Source organism: Xiphophorus maculatus, chromosome 3 (genome assembly GCF_002775205.1).
Source record: "Xiphophorus maculatus strain JP 163 A chromosome 3, X_maculatus-5.0-male, whole genome shotgun sequence".
Lineage (NCBI taxonomy): Eukaryota > Metazoa > Chordata > Actinopteri > Cyprinodontiformes > Poeciliidae > Xiphophorus > Xiphophorus maculatus.
Window position 1 is genome coordinate 27,515,213 of NC_036445.1, and position 25,357 is coordinate 27,540,569.

The following is a 25,357-nucleotide window of genomic DNA, read 5'->3' on the forward strand; positions in this document are numbered from 1 at the left end:
TTTTGTCTCATGTAATTTCAAATGCTGCTATCGTCATTGCTGTAACGAATCAGAAGATGAAGATTTATTAGAAATGGGATTGGGTAGTGGGCTTTGTCCATGTAATTTAGCTTTAGCAGATGAGAAAAAAACAAGCCACTTGCCTGGACTTACAAAGCCAGTTTGAAAAGTTAGTCCTGTTTTGAGGTTTAAATGAAAATAAGCTCTTAAATGTATTTGCAGATCCTTTGAAATTGGAAAATGTGTACTCAAAGTAACTGCAGAGTTCATTTCAGAAGACCGGTGTACCTTGGATTTAAAATAGTTGGGTTAGAGAATCGAAAATGTGCATAAGACTAAATATGCTAGCTTGTCATCTAAAATCTCAGCCACGTTTCAAGTAGAGACCAGAGAAACATACAACAGTTTCAATTGGATTGATGAAAAGTCACTGACATGGTGAAGACTCATCCAGTGATCTGCAATTAGAAGAAGCCAATACGAAGCCAAGCTGTCTTTGAGAAAAGATTCAAATTCGCTCAAGAGCAAATCAGCTGGCCTGGGGATGTGAACCAAGATTCCAGGGATTACTCATCAGTTGACCCCCAAAACTACCGTCGGAGAGGTGGCAGCTATTGTTATAATACAGGAACAGAGAGGAAAAGGGTTAAAGACGATAGTTTCCCGGCCAAAACAGGAACATGACTGTTCAATAACTAATGATGGGTTTCAAAAAGATAAAGAAAATATTTGTGTTGAATTGTAACACCAAAAGAAAAATAAGACCATATTAGGTTATAATGTGAAGTGTGTTAGAACAAAATCAATTCCAAGTTTTTGTCATGTTTGTACAACACTGCATTACTGTATTATGCATTTCAATTATAAAAAAAAATGCATGGAAATTTCTGAACTGGCGTTATTAAATGGCAGTTCACAATAGTAAAGGTGTCCACTCTGAGAGCAAAAGGTACTTTACAACCTAATAATAAAACTTACTCAAAATGGAAAACGTGAAGAAAATATGTAAAACTGGAAAATATACCAACCTGGGTGACTATCACATCCAGAAGGTGGCGGTAGAGACGTGTTGACGCCCACAGCTCCGACCAGACAGCCAAAGAAGAAAAAAAGCCTTATTCAAAGGAAAATTAAAGAAAAATGCCAGAAACAATTTGAAGATAAGAAAGGAAGATTGTTGTTTCAAAATTCAGAAGAGGGTTGGAAATTATATTTTTATGTTATCTTATTTCGCACTCCTTGCAAGTTGGTGGCGATAATGCACTGTGGTGCGGTTTGCCAACCGCGAGGCCATTAAAACCTGGTAGTAGAAGAAGAAGAAGGAAACAAACAAGAAGGTGTCGCACAGCTGACGACTGCAGGGAGATGTACTGCAACAAGTTTGGCACAAGTCTCATGTTCGGGTTGAAGGGCCTTGAAGCGACCTCCGCCCGCGGTGCCTTCCAGAGAGCGGCGGCTAGGAGCGGATTCAGCTGGGCTGCGGTGTGTAAGCAGCGGACACTGCGGCAGCGGAGGAGCGCCTGTGCAGGGATGCACCAGACCGGGTACTTACCAGAACCGAGCCAGCCGAGGGTGGGAGGTTTGATGACCACCTGAGCCTCTGGTGTGCGGCGTCCGCGTGAAAAACAATGACGTCCAGTGAGCTTTCCGATGATTTTTTGGTTATCCTAACAAAAAGCCGAAGCTGGTTGTATATGTAGCAATTTAGCCAATACAATTGTAGTTGATTATGACTGTTATTAGACAATTAAGATTTTTTCCATCGGATTATATTAACATTACCAGTGCGCACCCCGCTTTTTGCCCGGCCAGTCCTCCATATGCTACCAAACTCAGGACACCTTTCACCAGCCTGTTTTAGTAGTCAACTGGTCATAAACTAATGCTAATACATTTGCTAATTGTTTAAAATTTTCAATGAAAAATCTACTTAAAATGATCCCAAATAACATAGAATTTTCCAAAAACAATTCAATTTTTTTATTATCTTGATTACAAATAAATTTTCTCTCCCTGCCTCCCAATGGAAAGGGTGCATTAACCTCATTACTAGCTAAATTTATTTGTTAATTTAAAAAGTATATTTTTAAGACATATTATATTCTACTTAACTAAATTCAGTTTAATTACATGGTGCCAATTCACAAACCAGTTAACAAAAAGTCAATTCAATCGAACCATAGATGTACTCCAATAGATCCCAGTTACCAAACAATGCAGTCAAGTTCAGTTTAATATTCAAATTAGTTTTTAAAAGCTTTATATATAAGGAAACCCAGCAGACTGTTCCTGTAAAATAAAATAAAATCTGTTCTATATTTCTAAATGCAGATCAATGCAGCATTGAGAAGTAACAGCATCGAGTTCACGCTGCTGTAAAATGAAACTCAAAAGCTACATTTAATATCTTTTTGTTTGACATGATGATGACCACTGAACCATGTACAGCGTTAGGTCAGCCGTCCACACCACTGTGGACCCCGGTGAGGTGAAGAGGTTCCAGCTGCTGGCCAACAAGTGGTGGGATGAAGAGGGAGAGTTTGCTGCCCTTCATGCCATGAATGACCTCAGGGTGCCTTTTGTACGGTGAGTCTGTCACTCTTTCGGTTTGGTTAGTGGTTTGTTTTTTTGCAGACGTTTTTAAAAAACATGTGTATGCGTAGAAGATCAACATAATTGTGGAATGAAAAGAAAAATGTGTGATGTGCATTTGTATTCATCCCCTGTCTGCCAGCACCGCATGGAACAAAATGAGAAAAGTGTAGTGAACTTGTACACGGACTTGCTTTGTTCCAGTTCTTAAGTTGTATTTGGGTTTTACACTTTGAAATACAACTAAAAAGTATTTTGAATCTTGGGTTTCCTGCTTCTTACAGGGTGTCCGCTTATCCTTAAAAAGTCTTAAATTTATGTATCTAACATTAAGGCCTTAAGATGTCTTAAATTCATTTTTTTTTAAATAAAGGAAGTTGGCGTTAAATATGTCAGTCTGAGGTGTTACATTTTGGGATGGCAGGACTATTTAATCTCGTAGTTTTCTGTCATGCAAAAGAGTCATCTTTATTGCATTCTCTGACTCGAAGCGGTTGAGGCTACCACCAACTAGCTGCTAAAATATCCTTGCTAGCTAAATAGCTTTTTTTACATCTATCATTGGCAAGTGCAAATTTATCGCTAGTTGGGTGGACATTTGTTTACTCTACTTTTGTTCTGTAATGCGTCATCATCCCACAGCTATTCCCTCGATTTAGTTTTTTCTGTCTCGTATTCAAAATGGCATTAAAAAAAAAGATTTTACAAAGTCTTAAATTTCTTGACTTATTGACAGCTTGTGCTCATTTTTATCCAGATTGAAAGAAAACTTTTCTGGTCTACAGCAAATCTGAATGCGAGACTTTTGACGGCTCTGCCATCTTTTCAGGGATAATCTGTTGAATGCGCAGAGAGAGCGTCACCCCGGACAACCGCTGGCAGGACTGAGAATCCTGGATGTGGGTTGTGGCGGAGGCCTGCTCTCAGAGGTGAAGATCTTTTTTTTTTTCTTCTTCTTCTTCTCCCCTCTCTGTTTGGGGGAGCAACGCAGTGAGGCACAGAGACATCGAGACACATCCTGCTCTGTAGTATCTGTCTACTTTGCTGTTTTTTTTTCTTTTTTTTTCTCTGTCGCTTTGAAGCTTTTCATTCACGTTTCGGTGGCAGCCGACTCCAATCCGCATGTGAAAACACGCACTCCGGTGTCGTCCCGGCTCTACTCTCTTGTGGTCTAACTGGTCGCGGTGTGGTGGACTGGACATCCAGTCGTCCACTGTTGTTTATCTGTTTGTTATTGCTGATGGCTGGACAGCTGTGTTCTGAACGGAGGACATAACCAGCTCGGTCGTGTGATCTGGGATGACAAAATCAGGCCTCCGTAGGGCACATCCTGTCATATTTATGGAGACTCGCAAACGCGCCCATATAAGGCCATGTTAGGATCATACATGTTTACTGTGTGTCGGGTTGCGTTGCCCATCAGAGTGGATCAGACGTGGGGAGGGTGAATGAATGAATGGAGCCTCCTGGGCAAATATTTGCATCTCTCCACAAGAGGGCAGTGTAGTCAACACCTAACATAACAGGATTGTCCAAATAGAGAGCTGAATTCATGGTTCCACTTTTTTCTCAACAGAATATTTTATCAACAGTTCTGGAAATGTGAGATGTTTTTTTTTTTTTCCTTTCTTTTTTTGGTCAGCAGTGTTTTTTGCTTTGGAACTCTCCTGAGTGCTGTTATTTTTCTTTAGTCTCCTTTCTCATTGTTAAATCATGACCACTGACCGTTCGTGAGGCAATTGTAATTATTATCACTCCAACTTTGAACAGGGGAATCTCAGAGGTGTGGACTATTTACTTAATATAAGTGAGTCAGAGTATGTAAATCCTACAAACCCAGGCTGAGTGGAAGCAGCTAAAAGTCTCTAAAAGTGACTTTTCTATACAGAATCTGTCTGTTTTTTTGTTTACTCCCAAGAGTTTATCTGGCCTGGCGTAATGTAAGAACATTGCCTGTCACACTCACTGTTCAATTTTTAAGGCAAATATATTGTTTAGCCTTAAAAATATGTTTTAAGCTACAAAGCTTAGAAGGCAGGTGAAAACACAGATATGCGATCTGTTGTTCGTTTGCTTTACACACTATAGCAATCATTTTCTGTGGTTAATAATGGACTGAACATAAACCTGTTGCAATTGCGTAATTAATCACATAAACTAAAATTAGCTCAATAATTTCCATCCTGACAATCGCTATTTATTTTTTGAGGAACAGGTTTGTTTACAGTTTAAAATTGTGCATTTGTAAAATGAATTGCTCGAGAGTGGTCTCAAAATGATGATGTATCGTTTTTCACAATAACTTCGACAGCAAAATTGATAATGACAGGCCTTACATTTGACACTTTCCCAAATGTGACAGTTTTTTAATGTTTTTATTGAGAAAACTAATTGTTCTCTTAGCACATTGCCTATAATTTGCAAACAATTGGCTCTGTTTCAACATAACGTTCATAATCATCAGTGTAAGGTGCCCAAGAGATGAATACTTTCCAGATTTTGTGGTGTTTTGTCACAAAAAAAAAATGCTAATATTATCCCCATAAACGGGGCAGCAGTTATTATATGAACTCTGTTGTTTCTTAGGAATCGGAAGACTAAATCTTTGGAACAATGTTAACACAAGGCCAAATTCTGGTCATAATAATGTTTTTCTTCAATAAAATCATTTGGTTTGAAACTTCCAACTGATGTTTTTTTTGTTTTTATTTTCTCCCCCAACCCCCTCTCCTCTACAGCCACTGGGGCGCCTGGGAGCCACCGTATTGGGTATAGATCCAGTAGAAGGCAGCGTCCGCATCGCCCAGCTGCACGCGGCTCACGACCCGGACGTCCGCGACCGGGTGTCCTACCGGGCCTGCACCCTGGAGGAGCTCGCCGGCGGAGGGGAGGCGCAGCAGCAGCCGCAGCCGGAGCAGGGGGTCACCCAGTTCGACGCCGTCGTGGCGTCTGAAGTGGTGGAGCATCTGGCCGACTTGGACACTTTCGCCATCTGCTGCAGTCGCGTTCTGAAGGTGCGTCGTCTCTATGCGTTTGTGTCGTTTTACTTCTCTAGCCGTTTACATCGCTATGGTAACACACGTTCGCCTGAGCGCCCACGGTGTGCGTATGGTACCGCTGTTGACTTCTTATCTCAGATAGAGCTGCAGCTAGCGATTATATTATCGCTATATTAGTAATCGATTATTCCACCAATTATTGTGACGATTAATCGAATCTTAAAAGTTTGCCACATTCTTCACATTTGTTATTTAAGCTTATTTTCTACGATACTAAAAATGCAATAACAATACAATAAACAAATAATTATTTAAAAAAAAATAATAAAATAAACATTTTATTGCCTACAATGCAAGAAAATAGAATTCCTTTAGTGCACGCTTGTTTGGACTCTAGTTAACAATTAATCGATTACTAAAGTAGTTGGTTATGATTTCAATAAACGACTAATCGGATTAATCATTTCAGTCCTAATCTGAAATGACTAGGACTGAATCCTAATCATTTTTTTAAACTGTAAAATAAAATTTAAAAAAATATGTCTTTGTGTATGTATTATGTAGGTATTTACATTAACTTTGAAATGTCAAAAAACCTGGCAGCATTTTCTAAATCAAGCATTTGCTATACTCTAGTCATCTTTCCCGTTACCTGCAGAAAGTTTCACTTTCTCTGGCGGAATGAATCAGACGTGTCTCAACGTGTGGCAGAAAATACAGTAGCTTATTACGCCTCTATGTTTTGGTGCATTACAATCCAGAAACGTCAGAATTTTCTGATCTAAGCCCGTGAGGTCCTCTTCTCTGTGCAGCCCGGAGGCTCGCTCTTCATCACCACTCTAAATAAAACCAACCTGTCGTATGCGCTGGCCATCGTCGTTGCCGAGCAGCTGCTGCACATCGTTCCCAGAGGGACACACGACTGGGAGAAGTTCGTCAGCCCGGTGGAGCTGGAGCGCCTCCTGGAGTCCAGTGAGTCTCAAATGTACAAAAAAAAAAAGAGGGAAAAGTACCGACTAAGACCCCATACAGATGTTAACCACTTGTCTGCATGTTACCCAAATATTTTATTCTTATTACTTTGTATGGTAAAGGTTTGTCTCTTTTGCCTTCCTCTCCCTTCTCAGATGGTTTCTTGGTGCAGTCTGTCCAAGGAATGCTGTACAACCCGATCTCTGGAGCCTGGAGCTGGACAAGCAACACTGAAATCAACTATGCCCTCCATGCTGTCAAGCAGGATGATGAATCTGAGGATGGCAGCACTCCCCTGGGGGGGCCACGATGAAGCCGCACACAGCTGAACCACTTTGTTTAAAAAAAAGAAAGAAAAGAAAACAGGGATTGAGGTGTGTAGCTGGACTCTAGGTGTCCCTAGGATCAGCTGTGAAACACCAATTAGAGACTGAGATTATTCAAGGATTAAAGACAGACTTGGTATAGAATGACCTGTGTGCACTAGTCATTAAGACATGAGATTTAGTCAAAATGTTAATGTGGTCGATGTATGGAAAGAAGCTTGCCTTGGAGTAATTCTAAGACTTCTGTGTCAGAGCATATCGTTATTTTCATCATATGCCATTCTGCACCAGTGAATGTTTCTCAAAATGCATCTTCCTCTATTAAAATGTACCTTTTCACTGTTATACATCTTGGAATTATTTTTATTTTTGTCTGCTAATAAAAACATGGCTACCCAGTTTCCGTATTTAGCTTCTAAGCCCATTCAGAGGGGGAGGCGGTCGCTTCCTCTGGGATTATAATGGGTTTTCTATGGAGATATTATGTAACACAGAATGTCCCCGCAGCAGAGAACAAGTCATGTTTGACTTATTCTCAACATTGACTAATGTTCTAATGACTCCAAGGACACAACAGTGACTACCTGTTAATAAGAAATATCACTTATTCTATTTCATATTAATGAGCCCACAAGGCTAACTATTCTTTTCGCTGTCTAACCTCCAGCTGTGAAGAATAACAAAAGCTCGCGCTGTTAATGTGCACGTTCCCAGAAGGCGCGCGACTGCACAGTCGCCATAGCAGCGCTAAACGCCTTAAAGATTAAAGGTCTACAATTAGTTCACCCGTTTCGTCGGTCTCCTTGACGTGGACGCAGACACCAGGCGGAGGACAGGAGCGGGACATTTTGGAGTATGGCGTCTAACTGTTGAGCTCCAGGGTCGTTTTCCTCGAAGTTGCCTCCTGTCCTCCTGTGCTCGGCATGCCCAACAAACAAATTCCCAACTCGGCTGCTCCTGCTGGATTAAGCCGTCAGTATGACCGTCCTCGTTCACTTTCGAGGTTGTTCCAGAGTGAGTGGAAAACTTTGTCAGTTTCTAGTGATATTTGCTCCTACTTTATATTTTAACTTTTGTCACAGCAGCCTTCCTGTACTTTGTTCTCCTTTGAGCATGTTTAAAAACGGTGTTACAAAAGGCAACACTATAGCATTTAAGTTTATCAATTTCGTAAATGTAAGTAAATTATGCTTTATTAGCGTTTTTATCGGTTACTTTTATGTTATTGGGAAGTTCTTTCAATGTGACGTACGTTTATTACTGTTTTCACTGGGATGCTGCTGGAGGCTCGTCAGGGCGGGGTGACCCCATCAGACAATAGGAAAGCTACATCAAGGTGACAGAATGTAACACCTCCACAGCGGAAATGACGTCACTATGTTGTTACAAAGTAAAAGAAATTGTTTTTATGATATTTTGGAGCGTGAAATAGCCAGCTGTTAAGTAAGAAATGGTGCGTTCACGCCAAGCGCGTTACACGCATCTAAAACACTGTACTGTTGGTGCGTTCACACCAAACGCATTTTCAGCGTCAGGCGCGTCCGGTTCAAATCGCGCCGCGCTAGACACTCGAAACGCGCCGCAACGACGAGAATCCACATAAACCTTGAGTGCAAATCAGACCCTCCTGGCGCTCAAAAGGCGTTTGGTGTGAACGCACCATAAGGCCCTTCACCTGCGCTGGTCTATTGTTATTATGTCTTAGGTTTTCAGGATAGTAATTTGACAATGAGTCGACAGGAAAGTGAGTTGTGAGAATTGGGGAAGACGTTCGTCAACCGGCCGGGATTCGAACCTGTGACTGTCGCGTTGAGGACTACGGCCTCCGTACATGGGTCGCGCGCTTTAACCCTGCGTCATCGCGCGCCTTCATTAGATTTATTTATTTGTTGTTGTTTTTTTGTGACTAGCCTGCATATTTAATGAAAGGAGTATTAGTAGATCGGAGCATTGTGAAACCCTCAACTAACCTTAGCCGTGGCCATTATTTAGAAAAATACAACCGGAAGTAGCGCTGCTGTTTTTGCAGTATGCGTAACAATGCTTTGTAGGAGCCGCAGAGGGAGGTGAGCGGGGCGCTGAGCATCTTCCTAGGAAAAAGAAGCGGCAATGTTTACTCCAGACAGCTTTCTGGATGAACAGCTAGCAGTCCCGCCGCCGCCATGCCGTAGGGTAACCCGCTGGGCGCTTGGATGAAGCCGAACGGGGACCGCAGCTGGCAGGAAGCCGGGTGGTTGTAACCGAAGGTGGGAGGATGCACTGGGCTGCTGGCTTCGCCTCCTCCCGGCCGTGCGTGGTGGAACTGGGGCGGAATCATAGCCTGCCGCTCGGGCTGTGCGGCTCCGAGCAGCAGCAGTCTTTGTATGGCTACATCATCGCCTTTCCCCTGCAGGACTACGGCGGCATCATGTCGGCTCTGGGCTCGGAGTCCTGGTGGAAGAAGACCCTCTACATCACCGGGGGGGCCCTGCTGGCTGCTGCAGCCTACCTACTGCACGAGCTGCTCGCCATCAGGTAGGTGGGCACGCGACCTGGACTGTCTTGTTTTTATTATCATTCACCAGTCAGTGTTTAAAATCCCACAATCGGGATTGATTGGGTTTTATAACAATGTTAAATGGTATCACACATAGATGGATGTTACAAGAACACTTAAGTACTGTTTCCTCCTACTAAGGACAAGACATGTTTGGAGAAAATAAAAAACATTAAGTCCAGAGTCATAGGTCGGTTGTGAGTGAGTGTAAACTCTGGAGCTCCACAGTAAACCTTGCCTGTCATACATGCATCTGCAATGAATAGATACCGCAGATGCTTATGAAAACAACAGAGAAGACCCTCAGTAAAATTTTATTTCCAGCATCTCCAATCGCAGTACACTGGACTATTGTCAGAGCAGCAATGCGTGCCTGACAGGAGAGGGATTATATATTTGGAGCAGCCCAGTGCCGGGCAGTAAGTACATCCTGTTACAGTGGCCTGATAGTTTGTGCTTTCGCTCCCCCCTCCCATCTCCTGTAAGCTGTGTTTGAAGCCGCTGCTGAATCACGTGCAGGCTGCTGATGTCGGCTATGCAGCCTCCCGGAATCATCTGTTTGTACCAAGTGACGTGTTTGTTGGCAGTGGCAGCAATAAACCATCTTAGATTACCCTGCTCACTGGGATACTTCCTGTTAAAAAAAATAAGAAGTCTGAGGTAGTTCTTCATTTCTTCATTTCATCTCCTTCTTTGCATGAACAAAATTTCAAAGCAAAGGATGCTGACGGTGCATTTAATACTGTAATATATCAAGGTTGAAGTTTCTCAGAGTATTTGGAGTGCTTTCAGCACCATAAGTGTGTGGACAGCGATTTATGAGCCACTCATAACTTTGACAAATGGAGATTCAGCACCTCAGTATGCAGGATATAGAACTGCATATAACAGTGATAATTAATTTTGTTTACTTCATAGTAAATAAACATATTTCCTTTTTTTCATTCAAACGTCAGGCTAAAAGTAGATAAAATACAGCTCAACATAATAGCTTGTAAAGCATGTTTAAAAACCTTGAAGTTTATTGAAATGTGTTTTTCCTAGAATTAAATAGAGGAAACAGTTTGGAGGCTTGCTCTAAAACAAACACCAGCCTGAGTACAAAATGCAGGATTGCTTTGCAGTTTTAAGACCCTCATTGAACAACTGTAACACATTTCACAGGAAACATTTCCTATATATAAAAAAAATAGTTTTCATTGAATCCTCTATTTTCATTGAATCCCCTCTATTGAATCAATAGAGGGTGATTTTTAAAAATTCCTCTCTAAAGGTACCAGACAGCCTGTGTGGCTACAGCTTGTTGGCAACTATCGGCAATTGCAATTAAAGTGGAACAGCTGCAAAAAGGGGAACTTGCAGGCCAAACACAAATCTTCAGAATACAGGAATAAAAAACAAAAAAAAACGAGTGCAGTCGGTTTTCCAATGTATATGACTGCACTTGTCCTGCAAATCTGATCCACAAGAGCAATCACTAACAGCCAGCCGCCATTGAAATCTTTGTCATCATTTTGCAAAAATAGGGACAAACAGGACAGAGTCCAATGATAGATTGAAGTTTGCCGAAACAAATGCTGAACATAAAGGATTTTTGTAGTTGCGAGCAAACTAGGCAAAGAAGCAGTTCAAGGACAGAGAAGAGCATCTCATGTGTGTCCCGCACTGCTGAGCTGGGGAGATGTGAGGACACAGCAGCAGACAGCCCTATGCTACACAAATCAATAACTAAAGAGAGGTCAGTCTGCACACAAAGCAGATTCTGGGAACTGTTCCATGATTTTGAAGTGACACTGATATAATTCATCTAAAGAAAAAAATATATATTTGTGACAAAGAAAGTAGCTTTTAATTGAGAATTTCTGTGATAATACAATGATAGAACAACAGATGGGCAGAAACATGACTCAACATTTGCAAGAAACATGTCACACTGAAAAGCCAATTATGGGCCATCACTGGAATAGAATACTTTCCAATAGTGATGCCATTCCATCGCATGGCAAATGGAAACACACATGTATACAATGGCAATACTAAAAATACAAAAAATAGAAATTATACAGTTGTAGTTAAAAATTAAATAAAAAACAAGATTGCATTGAGCTAAACACAGCCTGTCCAGCCATGAAAAGCGAAACTAGAGAAAACTAGAAATAAGGTCTGTCAATCCTATTGAGAAATGACTGTTTTTAAAACCGCAATTTGGAATCTCATTGATACTTTGAAGAACAGAATGGCAAAAAGGAACAAAACTCTCCATGTTTACTTGAAAAGTACTACTACATTTTTTTTATATTTATTGTAGAATTTAGCTCAAGTTTGTGCTAAATTCTAAAACCAAAATAACAAATGTTAATCAGCGAACAAATCACCAAATTTCCAAGTAAATGTATTTCTAAAGGTGCAGTTGATGTGGGGAAAAACTCCACTGGGAAAAGATATTGAGCATGTGAAGAAACAGGGTTACCAGGATGCAAGGAATGCCACGACACCAGTTGAAATCTATCCGTAATTAGAAAGCAGTCATGACCCCTGGGTCTGATTACCACAATGTCGCACAAGAAACTTCTCATAATTGGCAAAAATAATGAGTTCTCTCAAGACCTTTGCAACCACTGGTTACAGAACACTTTCTAAACTACTAAGTTGTCCAAGAGCCAAGGACTATTTGTGAAGAGCTTCAGAAAGACCTGGAATTAGCCACATCTGGAGACGGCAGTCCACTACTGATCAGATGAGACCAAAATTGATTGGATTCCACATTACGCTCCATGTTTAGAAGTCAAAAGTATACGTTAAGCTGTCTTCTAGGAACTGTAATTGGTTTTTCTTCTACTTTTTTGTTCAATCCCAGTTGGTGAATAGCTTAATGGAGCATTACCGCCACCAACTGGTAATGAGTGGTACCAAATGGTGGTAAAAAAAGAAAATAAAATAAGTCCTCACTTACATCCTCATCATTACTGTGATGAGGATGTAGTAAAGTGACGTCACTTTACTACGTCATTTATTTGATATTAATGTGGATGCTGAACTGTCAGCAATTCACTGTGATTGACTGCTTGTATAAACTTTTTTAACTCCAACAAATTCTCCCCTTGGTGGTGCCAGTGCAATAACGCAGTGTAACCTTTGTGTTTTTACTCAAGGTCATTATTTCAATCAAATCTAAAACAAGCCCATGCCTGCTTTTGTCTTGCCTTGCATACCAAAGCTATTTCGTGTACTGCGTTTTATTATTTAAGCTCTGAAGAAAAATTGGGAAGTCGTCCTGTTGGAGGAACCAAATTAACAGTTGCTTGATTGAATATTGTGATGTGAGCAGGAAAATGAGGGAAAATGTGATTGATTTCTCCTTTCCCCCCTCATGAAGTTTTCTTCTTCTTACAAATGAGCACACCACTAAGTGTTTCCAGGCTGCAGGCCTCAGATCAGATCGTTATGTTTGCTCTGAGCTGGGGGAAAACGACTCATTTACTTTACACATTCAGGTCCTTCACAAGCCCTTGATGCTGCTCAGCTGATACACTGGAGCAGGACAGCGGCATATCAGCTATATTTTCAACCTAGCTTAAAATGCCTATCGCTCCATGACCCTCCATGACCCTCCATGAATAAATTATCTCTTCAAGTGCTGAACATCTCAGACTGATAACTCAGAGTCCTTTCTGTGTAAAGCTTAAACCAGGTGACAAAATATATTCGTACGAATCAATTCATTGAAAGAAACTGCCATTTCATTAATGATGAGCTCAAAATAATGAATTAAATAGAATAAAAATTAACTTTATTAAATGCATACTTTTAATTATTTGTGTTCTGCCTCTCTGTGTGAATAGGAAGGAGCAGGAGTTGGATTCTAAAGATGCCATCATCCTCCATCAGTTCTCCAGACCAAAGAACGGCATCCCCAGCCTCTCCCCCTTCTGCCTCAAAATAGAGACGTACCTGCGCATGTTGGATCTGCCTTACCAGGTAACAGAGACTCTCCACAGTTGCTGTATTTGATCATCCTTAGAGAAAGTGAGTTCAAAATAAAGCCTGAGTACCAATGACGAAGGACTGAATATACCCGAGTACATCTATTTTTTTTTTTGTTTTGATCACCTGCAGAACTACTTTGACGGGAAGCTGTCGCCGCAGGGAAAGATGCCGTGGATCGAGTACAACCATGAGCAGGTGTCAGGGTCAGAGTTCATCGTAGACTTTCTGGAGGAGAAACTGGGTGTCAACTTGAACAAGAACTTGACCCCACAAGAAATAGCCGTGTCCAGAGCAGTCACCAAGATGGTTGAGGAGCACCTCTACTGGTAAGGGGGTGACCCACAGAAACGCTCACAGAACATTCTCTTAGACAGGTTGATATTATTTGAGCGACAAGAAATCTTTCGTTCTTCCTCGGTAATGTAAGCTTTTTGCCACTGAATACAAACATATTGATATTTTCCACTCTGGAGACAATAGAAAAACATCTACTGATATTTAGACATTATTTTAGCTACATAATGTCCTCTTTATCATTCTGATAAAAAAACAACAACAGCAAAAAAGGTTTGTTTCCTGACCTGCCCTCTAGCTTTACTTAAGCATAATACTCTTCATGTTTCTATGGGCTGATCCGGCCCTGAAGGTTCCTGATTTGATGGCGAGTTGAGTCACACCAGATCGACTGGAACAAACGCAGGCTACTTCTGCTTCTAGGAAATTGTTTTCACCCCTCTTCCAACACACACACAGGTTGTTTTCCATTACCTAAAAGCAACATCCATCTTCCACCTCTCATCCCCTACACACACAATGCTTTTACCTGCTGTTTCATTTCCATCCCTTTGATAACATCAGGACAACAGCATCCAGAAAAATCTTGTTTTAACCCCACACTCAGTGGATTCCTCACAGCATTAGCTGAGGTCAGTCTTGTAACCCACTCCTTCCTCCCCACTGACTGCTTTCTGTGCCACTACATCCACCTGCCACATTTAGACCCACATTTAGACCTGTGGGCTGAATTATTGATGAAGGGCACTGTGACAGCTTGTTGCTCGTTACGTGATGAGATGCAGGCAAGCATCAGTGGGCTGTTTCCTGAGCCCCAGAGGCCGCAGCTCGCATGTTGCTCTTAAATACCACACAACCGCTGCTGGGGATTTTTATTATTAGTATGTGTTTTATGGAAGGTATTCATGTACTGGAAGCCTTTTTAGAAAGCAGTCGCTTTAGGTGACTGTACACTCGCTAACATCTCACACATCGAACAGTTTTTATTTTTATTTTAACAAAGCTGCGTCTGTCTTTGGGATATCAGATACAAGCGTCAGTGTGCAGTCAGAGTCTTTGATTGAATTTGTGTCAAGGAACCAGTCATACACATTATATAGAAGGAGTGCTGCAGGACATTTGGACCTCTTCCGTCTCTTTACAAAAGGGAGTTTGACATCAGGCTTCAGATTTTGTAGATGAACTGATAGGTTGAAGCTCATCATAGTACAAAATTGTTTAAGAGACTTCAAAGAGCTGACTAGAGATTTACCAACCAGAGATTTTGAGTTGATTCCTGATTTATGTTTTTCTGTAAAACCTTGACCTCTTTTTGCTGATTGCAGATTATGTGAAAGAACTAAAATAATTTGCATTAAAAATATTTGTTTTTCTACCGTTTCTGGCATTAATGTAATTATTTACTTTAGTTGGTGAGGTGACATTTTAGTATGTTGTTTGTATAAAACAAATACACAATTATTATGAGTTTAAATTCAAAGGTAACTTTAGCATCCTGTATTAGCACTTAGCATGATTACTGTGGTAGCTACACGATAAACATCAGTCATTTTTATGAAAAAGCTACGTGAAAATAACCAACAGTCTCACTCTGTTATAATAGCCTGGTTAGCAGGTGCGTTTCTTTTTTTCAGTGTGACCTGGTAGCGTTTACATATGGAGTGTTTACTGATTAGAAAAATCGTACATTGTAACTTTGACTCACTGGTCAGGTTCAGTCCAGCAAAAAAAAAAAAAAACCTTCTCTCCACCAGCCTGTTTCATAATAAATATTGAATTTTCAGGGAGCAAAGCAACTGAAACATTAAGTGACTGCATGCACACAGAGCTTGATCTAAAAAATGGATAAAAATAAGTGTATCAAATGGGATATAAGCACTAAAAAGCAGTCACTCTTCTAGCAGTTGTGTTAATGTAACTCTGTGATAGACACAAACATATAGACGACTCTAGTTGGAGAACTGAGTTAGGTCTGTTTGTTCTTACACACGCACAACACAGTTTATAGTAACGGTGGTTTGAGACAAATTCTAACTTGAAATCAGGATAATCGATTTATTGTTTTAGTTCAACTTGTTTAGTTTCCTTTTCTTTAAGAGAAGATGATAAGCTGCAATGTGAAGATGTTTTTGTTTTAAATGTTTTCTCCTCAGTAAAATGTTAATGCTTGTCACCCGTTGTCACTTTTTTTTTTTTTGCCATCTTTCAGCTTGGTCTCAAGTACATAACGAGTAGCAGGCAGGATAAGGAGCTGATAAGATGAAGAGAGCTGGCAGGCAGCAGAGAGAAATGTGACTGATAGTGGTGCACTTCTTTTAATTAGACTGAACTTTGTGTAGACACAGAGGCAGGATCTCTGGTTAAAGCACACTATTATTATTATTATTATTATTATAAACTGAAACAACTCTTTACGGTTTTTCCATCAGAGCTGCACAACATTAGCAAAACACCACTCTGCATTAGTATTATTATTGTACCAAATCTATCAGATTTACTCCAATAAAATAAAAAGTCAAATCTCACCCAAAGTTGCATGCATTCTTCTTTTAAAAAATGTTGACTATATGGTTGATTAGTTTTTGGTTTTAGACATCTGAAATACGTCAAAACTGGTGGTGTGACCTTTCCTGTTTTATCCAGTTTCCTCTAGAGCCGTTGTAATCATTTTCTCCTCTCACTCCATACCTTTGTTTTTTTTATTTTTAAGTAGCTATGCGGTACGATGGCAAAACTGCAATCGGTGAAACTTTAATGTTAGATGCACACGATTTGCCAAATCCAGCAGTGAGAAGCAAACATTGTGAGATTTAAGATAAATTGTAAATTAACCCTGTTAGGGCATGCAACAAAAGCCATCAACAACTACCTTCTCCTTCTCTGCTATGTTAATACACTTAACACTTATTCCTCTGCAAGCATATTATTAGAAGTACATTTAAGAAATACTAAATATGAGATAAAATAGAAAATAAAAAAAGAATGGAATCCATCTAGGGGATAGTTCTAATAGAGATTACAACATCTCCCCTGGTCTTTTGTTCAATGTTTTTTTAAAAAAAATTACCGGTGGAATTCTTTACCTTAACATGAGATTCCTATTACTGCAGTGAACTCAAAGTTGAGGCAGAGCAGTTTTTGATTCTCATTGATATTTTCAACTGTAGTTACTCCGTGTGTTCCCTCAGGACAATAGCATACTGCCAGTGGGTGGACAACGTGGAAGAAACCCAGAAGCTGCTGGCGATGAACGGTCCTCTGAGCGACACGCTGAAATGGCTGCTGAGCCACCTGAATGGCAGCATGGTGCGCAGAGAGATGTACGGCCACGGCATCGGCCGTTTCTCCAAGGAGGAGGTCTACACGCTGATGGAGAAGGACATGAGGACGCTGGCCACTCTGCTGGGTAGGAGCAGGAAATCATCAGCTCCTTTATCATCAGCATCATCATGATCAGTGAGAGAGAAGTTGGCTGGAAAGTAACCGGCCCAATCCTTAATTAGGATAAAGATAAAATGGTGACACGTGATGACTTGATTTTATGGCAATGGAGCAGCTGAGCTCATGCTGTAAAATCTCTGGATTTCACGTGTCTGTTGTTTTGTCATGTAGGAGATAAGAAATACTTTATGGGCTCCAAGATGTCAACGTTAGATGCCACAGTGTTCGGCCATCTGGCTCAGGCTATGTGGACTCTGCCCGGGACCCGGCCAGAGCAACTCATCAAAGGTTGGAGTCCTTCCAGCACCTTTTCACATTTTGTCGCATTGCAACCACAAACTTTAGTTGTATTTTATCGCTGTTCTTTTTAACTGACCCAAAGAAGATAATCGATGGTTTTTGAAAGGTTTTACAAATAAAAATCAAAGTTTGGCCTGCATTTGCGTGTCACTCCACTGAGTCAGCAGAAAGGGAGAGCTTTTGGGAACAGCAATTTTCAAGTCTTGCCACAGTTCTTTAAATTAAACTTGGGCTTTGACTGGGCCGCTGTTAGACACAAATATGCTTTGATCTAACCCACAGGGGTGAAACTGCAGCCCTCAGATGTATTTTAGATGTGCCACTGTTCCAACACTCCTTAATCTGTCATTAGGTCATCAGCAGCACTCTGTAGAACTTGATTGTAAATTACTTTGTGTTGGCTTGTTACATAAAATTGGTTAGAAGCTTATGTCCCTATATAATATAGGGTACTCCGATACTTTATAGGGGTAAGAAGTATATCACTACTTGTGTCAAAGTAGGTCAACTAAAAGGTATTTGATAGATAAATGGTCATCAAGACAAACTTGTATGAATATATACTGTATATCAGTCATTATCATTCAGGACCAGTGTTTTGCCTTTTCCACCACAGGTTAAGTTTAAATAAATATTGATTCACACCAATCTGAAAAAAATAACCAATTAAGAACTTTAGCTTTTAAATTTGATACGCACATAATAAAACCTAATGAAGGCAATGTTACACAAATGTTATAAATACGATTTTAAAAAATAACTTTTTGAGATTTTAGTCAGGAAAAGTGTGAAATTTTGAAATGAAAAAGGTGTGGGAGTAGGATCTGTCAAACCAGAGACCCTAAGATCTGATACAGCAGCTTCATTATTTACAGCTTATTCTAGAGTAAAACACATATAAAAGATTCACACAGATTCACCACCTGTTTAACCTTATTTTAGTTTTGTTTTTTTGTTTTTTTTAAACAAAACATAAATAATGCTTTGTCCTGGATGTTTTGTTCTGAGTTTTGTCTTTTAGTCTAATCAAACCTCTATGTATGTAAACTTGTCCTCTGAATTGAGCTGATTAGCTCTAATAATCCATACAACTGCAAAAGTGGCCAATTAATATAGCCATTTGAAGGGTAAAGATACAATGAAGCTGGTTTATGCAAATGGTTTTCTATGACTTTAGGAAATCCTGAGGAATATTTAATGATGTTTTACGTTTGACCACAAGATGGCAGTGGTCTTTTGCTCAACAGAAGAAGTTTTGAGCACTTTGGTGTTTAATCCTTAAACTTCATCTGGTAGGAAAATAATAAATCACTTTTTCTAATTAGAATGTGACAAAAAAATACTAAAATAGCTCTCTGTCACAAGGGCATTAATTTCTCCTAATGATGAGAGAAACAAAACTTTTACAACCAGATCTTTAAAAAGCAATGTACTTGACATGTGAATCTCTAAAATTATCTCTGTGTAGATACAGAAGTTAAAGGATCAGTATAACAATTAAAGTTCATGGAGCGCTTCTGTGAGCATCAACTATCAAGGCTTGACACAGATTCCCAGTTTGCTTTAGGTCTGAACTTTGACTGGGCCATCTTAACATGTAATATGCTTTAATCTAGAAAGTGAAACTTTGCCCCTGTCTTGTCTTCTTGTTTTCTCTGACATGTTTCCATTCAGAATCAAACAATAAAGCAGAAATAAACCACACATCCACACCTTTAAAAATAGTAGCAGTTGCTCAGTCAAAAAAAGCATCCAGAGGAACAAGAAACGACTGAATACAGTAAGATTCCAATTCCTGAATTATTTATTGCTCCGAGATGTGGTACCAAGATCGACTTATTGCCAAAAAACACCTAGCCGTTTTTTTTTTTAAGTGCTTGGACTCTTTTTAGAAGCAGTTGAGACCCAACTTGAAGTACAAAAATGTGTAAAATGTGAATTTTGCATAGTACGTCCCCTTTAAAAGTTGTGAAATGAACAAGACGAAAGTCCTTAAACCAGACTTTGTAACTCTTGCTCTGAAACACCGTATCTGTGGTTAATGTCTTCTCAGGAGAGCTGATCAACTTGGCCATGTTCTGTGAGCGGATGCGAAGGAAGTTCTGGCCTGAGTGGTTCGTGGAGGTGGAGGACCTTTATTACGACGGAGACAGTGAGAGCAGTAGTAGCACCCCTGCAGGCCTGCTGGACTTTGGCCTGTTCTCCAGGACTGACACTCTGGATGACAGTGACAGCAGCCAGTCCACCAGACAGACACACACACCCTCCCCCGAGTCGGATCACTCGCTTTTTGACTCGGACGTGGGGACGGGCTCCGAAAACGACATTCAGCTCAAAGAGGAGATTATGCCAGACCTGGAGGTTTGAGTTGTGACCGGTAAGAGCGGGATTTAACAGGGAAGCGGAACAGCGGACGCGGCAGGCAGCTACAGCCAGCTACAACCTGTCCAGATGACGCTTTGCACATCTGGAGAAACTAGTCCAGCGTCTCCACTCACTAATTCCAACTTCCCCCAACAGACTGGGTGTGTATATGCAGAGGATACAAAGTAAACCTCATAATAACACGTATAGCGTACCCGTTCGTCCCCTTCCTTACCATCCGAACTGTCGCGTTGGCAGTTCCTCTTTGCCTTATTTGTCTCGTCCTCAGATCCAGAAGTCACCGGTGCAAAAGTTACACAAACCAAACATCGGATCTCATGAGAAGCGCTGCGACGGAGGAGGAAGTGTTGCAGACGTGACAGGTGGCACTTCACTTGCTACGAGATGATGCAACTAATCACCACCCTGCCATGTGTCAAAAATGCGTAAATCCATTCCAACAGGTGCAGATTGATCATGTGGCTCAAAAGGGAACAGCTGCCGTGTCTCTGCTGTTTACCATCCGTGTGCTGAATAGTAAACACAGACAACAGTGAGTGCCACTTCTCGTCCGTCACAGATCCTAGTGTCATTTCCTTTATGCTGCTGTGTATTGTTGAAATCTGATTAAACACCGGGGAAGGAGGTCTATGACTTCATCATCTCTAACCCAGGTCTAGTCGCAGGTTTATTGGATTGAGAGCAGAAGAAAGAATTTGTGCCTGTATCAGTTGCCAGATTTTATTTTGAGTAATTATTTACATGCACTTTATGTTTAAGCTTCAATTTTATTCATTTCTTTATTATAATTTCAGCTCATTTGATGTGTCAGAGCCATATTCGACCACTAGATGGCGGCCTAAGACATCCCTTTTGCCCTTCCTTTGCTGTAACACCGAGCAGACTTCGGCAGGAGACACGAGTTATTTACTGCTACAAAGCATTTGTCCTTCATTCCTGACATTGTAATTCCTATTCATTGGTGACTTGTCATGCAGCGTGTAGGTGTTGTGTGTGGGTGAAGCGTAACTGCAAACTGAAACTGAGCACACAGCAACAAATCAGCCTTAGTGCTCAGAATATTTATGAAGTGGTGACATTAGTCATTTTCTTTTGTTCTATCATAATTTATTAACAGTGCCATTAGATTTTTTTTCTAATGAGTTTATGTTTACAAATATATATTTTTTATTATGCTTTTGTTTTCTTATTGCTGTCAGAGATGTATTATTTTTGCACTAGTGGAATTATTTTTTTCACTTTATGTTAAAGGAAAATCTGCTGTGAAGGCCAAAAAGAAATGCTATGATGCATGTAATATGGGAAACTAAAGAGGTCCTAGTAATGATGATTCAGTGAGGGAGGATGCATCGCTCCTGTTAGCTGTGTGGATGTGAATGTTACCCTGCGTGAATGTCATCAGTGAGACAGTTCATGAAAAGCTCTTTATGAACTGAGACAAGATTTCAAACCAAAAGTCGCTGGATGAGAAGCGTCCGAGTAAAAACATGGACCAGAAGTATCTGGGGAGCGTTCAGGTAGAAGAGCTCAACAAGGCAACTTGTTGGATGTAAAAATGATTACACAACATGAAACTAGTAGTAGACATGTGGATACATTTGTTGCTACCGCTGGTAAAGATGAGTGAAAAGCCTTAAAATGAATTCATCTTTCCTCGCTTTACCATCATTTCACATTACCATTTTTTTTCTTCCAGCTGTTAATTAAAGATGAGGGGAAATCCAACATTGGAAATAAATATTAGTCTTGTCTTGTTAAATCTAATGAAGTTGGCATGAACAGAGAGATCTTTGGTCTCTTTCAACAATATGCCTAGATGGTCCATTCTGGGTTTTATTTTTTTTTCTATTTCCCATTACAGTCCAGCAGATTGTCATGTAAAATCTCCCGATATTTTAATGACTTGACGTTGCCTGGCACTCTTAACAAGATTCCCAGGCCCTTTGGAAGACAAGCAGACTCAGCATCACATGTCCTCTACCGTACCTAATAATGGGCTTGAGATCGTTGTCTGCATTTCTTTTTATCCTGCATTTATGCCAGAAATAAACAAGTGACTTATTATTTTATGCTGAAAAGATCAGTCATCGTCTTGTCTGACAGAAAACACAACGCTTCAGAGTGTTTTAGTAGTACTACTGAAGTTAAGTAAACCATATGTTTATATTTGTGATGGTTGGACAAGGTTTTTTTTTTTTGGGCTTAAAGCAACAGATTCCTGTGTCAAATCACATGGACATCCCAGGAAAACAGAAAGTTCTGGACTATTAAGAAGTTCCTAGAAAGTCAACGAAACAACTAAAAATAAATCTATTTTAAAAAGCTTCAGCTACATTTATGTCAAAAGGATTGTTAGGGGCTCCCACAAGTTTGATTTTAATAAACACAATTACATTTTTAATTGGACTATCCTGACTTTTTTCTGTGTAAAATTATTCCACTGCAATACAATAATTAATTTTAGGGCTGTTCACACATCTTTACCACTGTTTACCAATAAATATGTACACTTCTGTATTTAAAATCGGTCAAACTGGAGAATACATTTCCCACACATAGTGGTTTATAGACCTCCATAAAACAAATGAGATGAGTGGAATTTTATTTGTCACTTCTTTTTTACACCTTCTGCTGCTCTGAATTGTCTGGAACAGTCGTCACCAGATGAATGATTTCTCAGAGTAACGCTGTTACAAAAAGTGAGAAGCTTGTATATTGGGTTAAAAAAAAAAAGGCAAAGAAAAATAACTCTTTCTGAAATGACAAGTTTGTCAAAAGCTATCTGCATATCACTTCTTTTTTTTTTTTTTTCCAGTGACACGACCTCTCTGTTTTGTTTTGGTTCAGTATCACTGCTCTCATTAGCATCCCTCCTAGAAGCAGCAGGCCGCTCATTCAGCAGAGGGAAAACCGAAACCCCATGTACGATGGTTGCTCCAAAACAAATGACTCGCCAATTAAGCCGGTGCCTGGCTGGTAAAGCGCACCAACTGAGCGTTTGGCAACCAAACAGGAAGATGCGCTGCTCGAGGTTTCTGTACAAAACTGGAAATAATTAGAAAGTTAGCGTTAACCCTATGGCCCCCCCCCTCCGCCGAAGCAAGGGGCCATTTACCGACGTGAAGGTTCTTAAAAAGTTTCAAATGTGCTTAAATTTGCGGCATCACGTGGCGGCTGGTTGGAGCGGCGACCCGCATACAGAAACCACAAACCTCGACTCGTCCGTCCCGAGCTCGACCCCCGTTCTTGGTTTTCTGCCAATAATCGTGATACTTACCAAAAAAAAAGTGCTAAAATTTGTGGCGTCGCGTGCGCAGTGGTGTGATTAGAGCGAGCGCACAGAGCCCCACGCCTCGTCTCGAACTTGGTTCCTACCCCCATAATCCCTGCCCCATTACGGTGGAATAAGGGCGGTTAAATGTTTTACAAAAAAGCTGCTAAAATGTCATTGTTTCAACGTTTTAAAGTCCTTTTTCGCTGGATAAAGGAACGACTGAAATGACGTGTTTTCTCTGGCTGTTTGGACCATAAATTAATGTAGAGCTGGCCCAACGCCACCAGACTGCACACTGCCAGTTAGCTGGTTGAAAAGAAGGTACGAATATTTCTATACCCCAAAAGAGACAAATTATGGTTCTAAAAATACTTGAAGCGTTTTCTTTTTTTTAAAACTAGATCACGTACTCATATTTCCGTTTAAAACAGTTGTGTAAATGACATATAACAAAATTCCACTCATCTTCATTGGTCTGCGACAGAAATGGTCAGTTTTAGTAGCTGGGCACTGAAATTAATTATTTTTTCATGTCACCGGACCTTTAAATAGCCTGAAGGCTGGCTAGGTATTCGAATGGCTTTAGCTCAGAGCTCGGTTCTTGGACTTTAAGGTTCTGTTTCCTACATGTTGTCTTGTCTGACCTGATCAATCCAGTCACCACAAACCGTACAGTTAGACAGATTTAATCAAGCCATATTAAAACTAGATGTCTTGTTTTTGGAGAAATGTCATAGCAATTAATGCCGGTGTAATGTAAATATTGTGTGACAATGTGTATCCTGCTGTATGTCTGACTGACTCATCCAACTACCTGTGGCTGTGCAGTCATAAAGAGTGGGGCGACTGGAGGATTTCAATAAAGCCTAGCTGTGACAATTTTAAACGTCTTGTTAAGATTTTTTTTTTTAATCTCCTGAGGGAGTAAAGATGGTAAGGCAGATGTTACTTTTTTTTTATATCCCTAATTGTCATATTTCTGGTTGTATTTTCTGTGTCTGATTGTGTTGTCAAACAGGCAAACAAGTTCCAATCATTCAGGTGCCAAGGGGACCTACCAGCTGCTGGAGGGTGAGCCAATAGCAGCAGAGATTTACTGAAGGTGAAAAGAAGGGAACTAGGGGCCGTGGGGGAAGACAAAGTTCAGCAGGGGCAAATGCAGGAGTAACCAGGAGCAAAAAGTGAAAGGAGGGATAAGAGGAGGAGCAGGTGGTAGAGTGGAGAGAGAGAGGGTGAAAAAAAAAGCCAAAGCTGGGGATGGAGGGATTGTTGGGAGTCACAGGGGGAAGAGGAGAGAGGGAATGAAAGGAGTGAAATATAGAAAGAGAAATCATTTTCAGTGAGGAGGAGAGGAGAGATGTGGAGGGGTTGAGGTGGCTGGGCTACAGGGGGCCTGAGGAGAAGATTCGAGGGCCACGGTTCAGGAACCAGGCTCCCGGGGGATGGAGCAGGTGCAGGCTGCGAGCGAGGCCTTTGGGCCTGACGGGGTTGCCAGAGCTTAAAACAATCTGCACTGCTCCTTTTTTTTTTAATTTGGCTCTGCGAACAGCCCATCCTCCTCTCTCTGACTGTCTCTCTCTTTCTCTCTACGCTTAACAGATCAGCGATCCACAAAGAGGAGTAAACACACACGGAGCAAAATTAAAATCAGAACTCCCCCTGGCTCGGCAAAACAAATTAGAGCAAACAAATTACGGAGAGTCAACACACGAAACGGGGAAGCATCTGTGGCTCCTCGGACCGCCGGAGTCGGTGGCTGATTCCGACACCGCGAGTTCGACATGTTCCTTTCTACTCGTCCTGTCAACAGGCCCCATTATGCTCTACCTGGGTTTAAGAGGGCAGCATTATGTGTTTTCCAGGCTGCGTTTCTATTGACCATACAATTGCGCAATTTAACATTTAGAAAATACATTTTCTTAATGCCAATTTACCAAAGCTTTTTTGTTTTGTTTTTGATAAAAAAGTTTGGCGCTAAGATGATCAACAACTGGATGTCGCCACAGGCAAAACACCACGAAGAAGAACAACCAGGAAGTGGTAGGAGGATCACAACGCGGCATGTTTTTTAATGACTTATTGTGTTAACAAGGTTATTTCTTATTTAATGGAAACATTACAATTTAGAAATTGTGCATTTTTGACAATAGCGGAATACTGACAGCGTTTTGCATGCATTATTTAAAGAAACGCAGCTTATTTTAATATCAAACATGACTTAAAAGAAATTTGACTTTACAATTTTAATGCC

The 25,357-nt window shown here is 40.6% G+C and overlaps 2 protein-coding genes across 7 annotated transcripts; both read left to right on the forward strand.

The window, feature by feature from the left end:
- Positions 1–1,082: 1,082 nt before the first annotated feature.
- On the forward strand, positions 1,083–7,236 carry coq3 (coenzyme Q3, methyltransferase). The gene is made up of 6 exons (XM_005807511.3): positions 1,083–1,544; positions 2,449–2,586; positions 3,422–3,521; positions 5,331–5,606; positions 6,404–6,563; positions 6,719–7,236. The coding sequence occupies exons 1-6, from the start codon at positions 1,366–1,368 to the stop codon at positions 6,874–6,876; spliced, it is 1,011 nt and encodes a 336-aa protein (XP_005807568.2). The 5' UTR covers positions 1,083–1,365; the 3' UTR covers positions 6,877–7,236.
- Positions 7,237–7,624: 388 nt separating this feature from the next.
- faxc (failed axon connections homolog) lies at positions 7,625–23,992 on the forward strand. 6 transcript variants are annotated; one of them, XM_023331471.1, is made up of 7 exons: positions 7,625–7,903; positions 9,282–9,403; positions 13,268–13,403; positions 13,542–13,738; positions 16,895–17,112; positions 17,319–17,435; positions 19,501–23,992. In XM_023331471.1, the coding sequence occupies exons 1-7, from the start codon at positions 7,868–7,870 to the stop codon at positions 19,812–19,814; spliced, it is 1,140 nt and encodes a 379-aa protein (XP_023187239.1). In that variant the 5' UTR covers positions 7,625–7,867; the 3' UTR covers positions 19,815–23,992. The 6 variants fall into 6 exon arrangements, 2 of the variants coding, with proteins under 2 accessions (XP_023187239.1, XP_005807562.1); XR_002752575.1 differs by lacking the exon at positions 7,625–7,903 and having other exon boundaries at positions 8,900–9,403; positions 19,501–20,364; positions 20,627–23,992; XR_002752576.1 differs by lacking the exon at positions 7,625–7,903 and having other exon boundaries at positions 8,900–9,403; positions 19,501–20,194; positions 20,276–23,992.
- Positions 23,993–25,357: the final 1,365 nt, after the last annotated feature.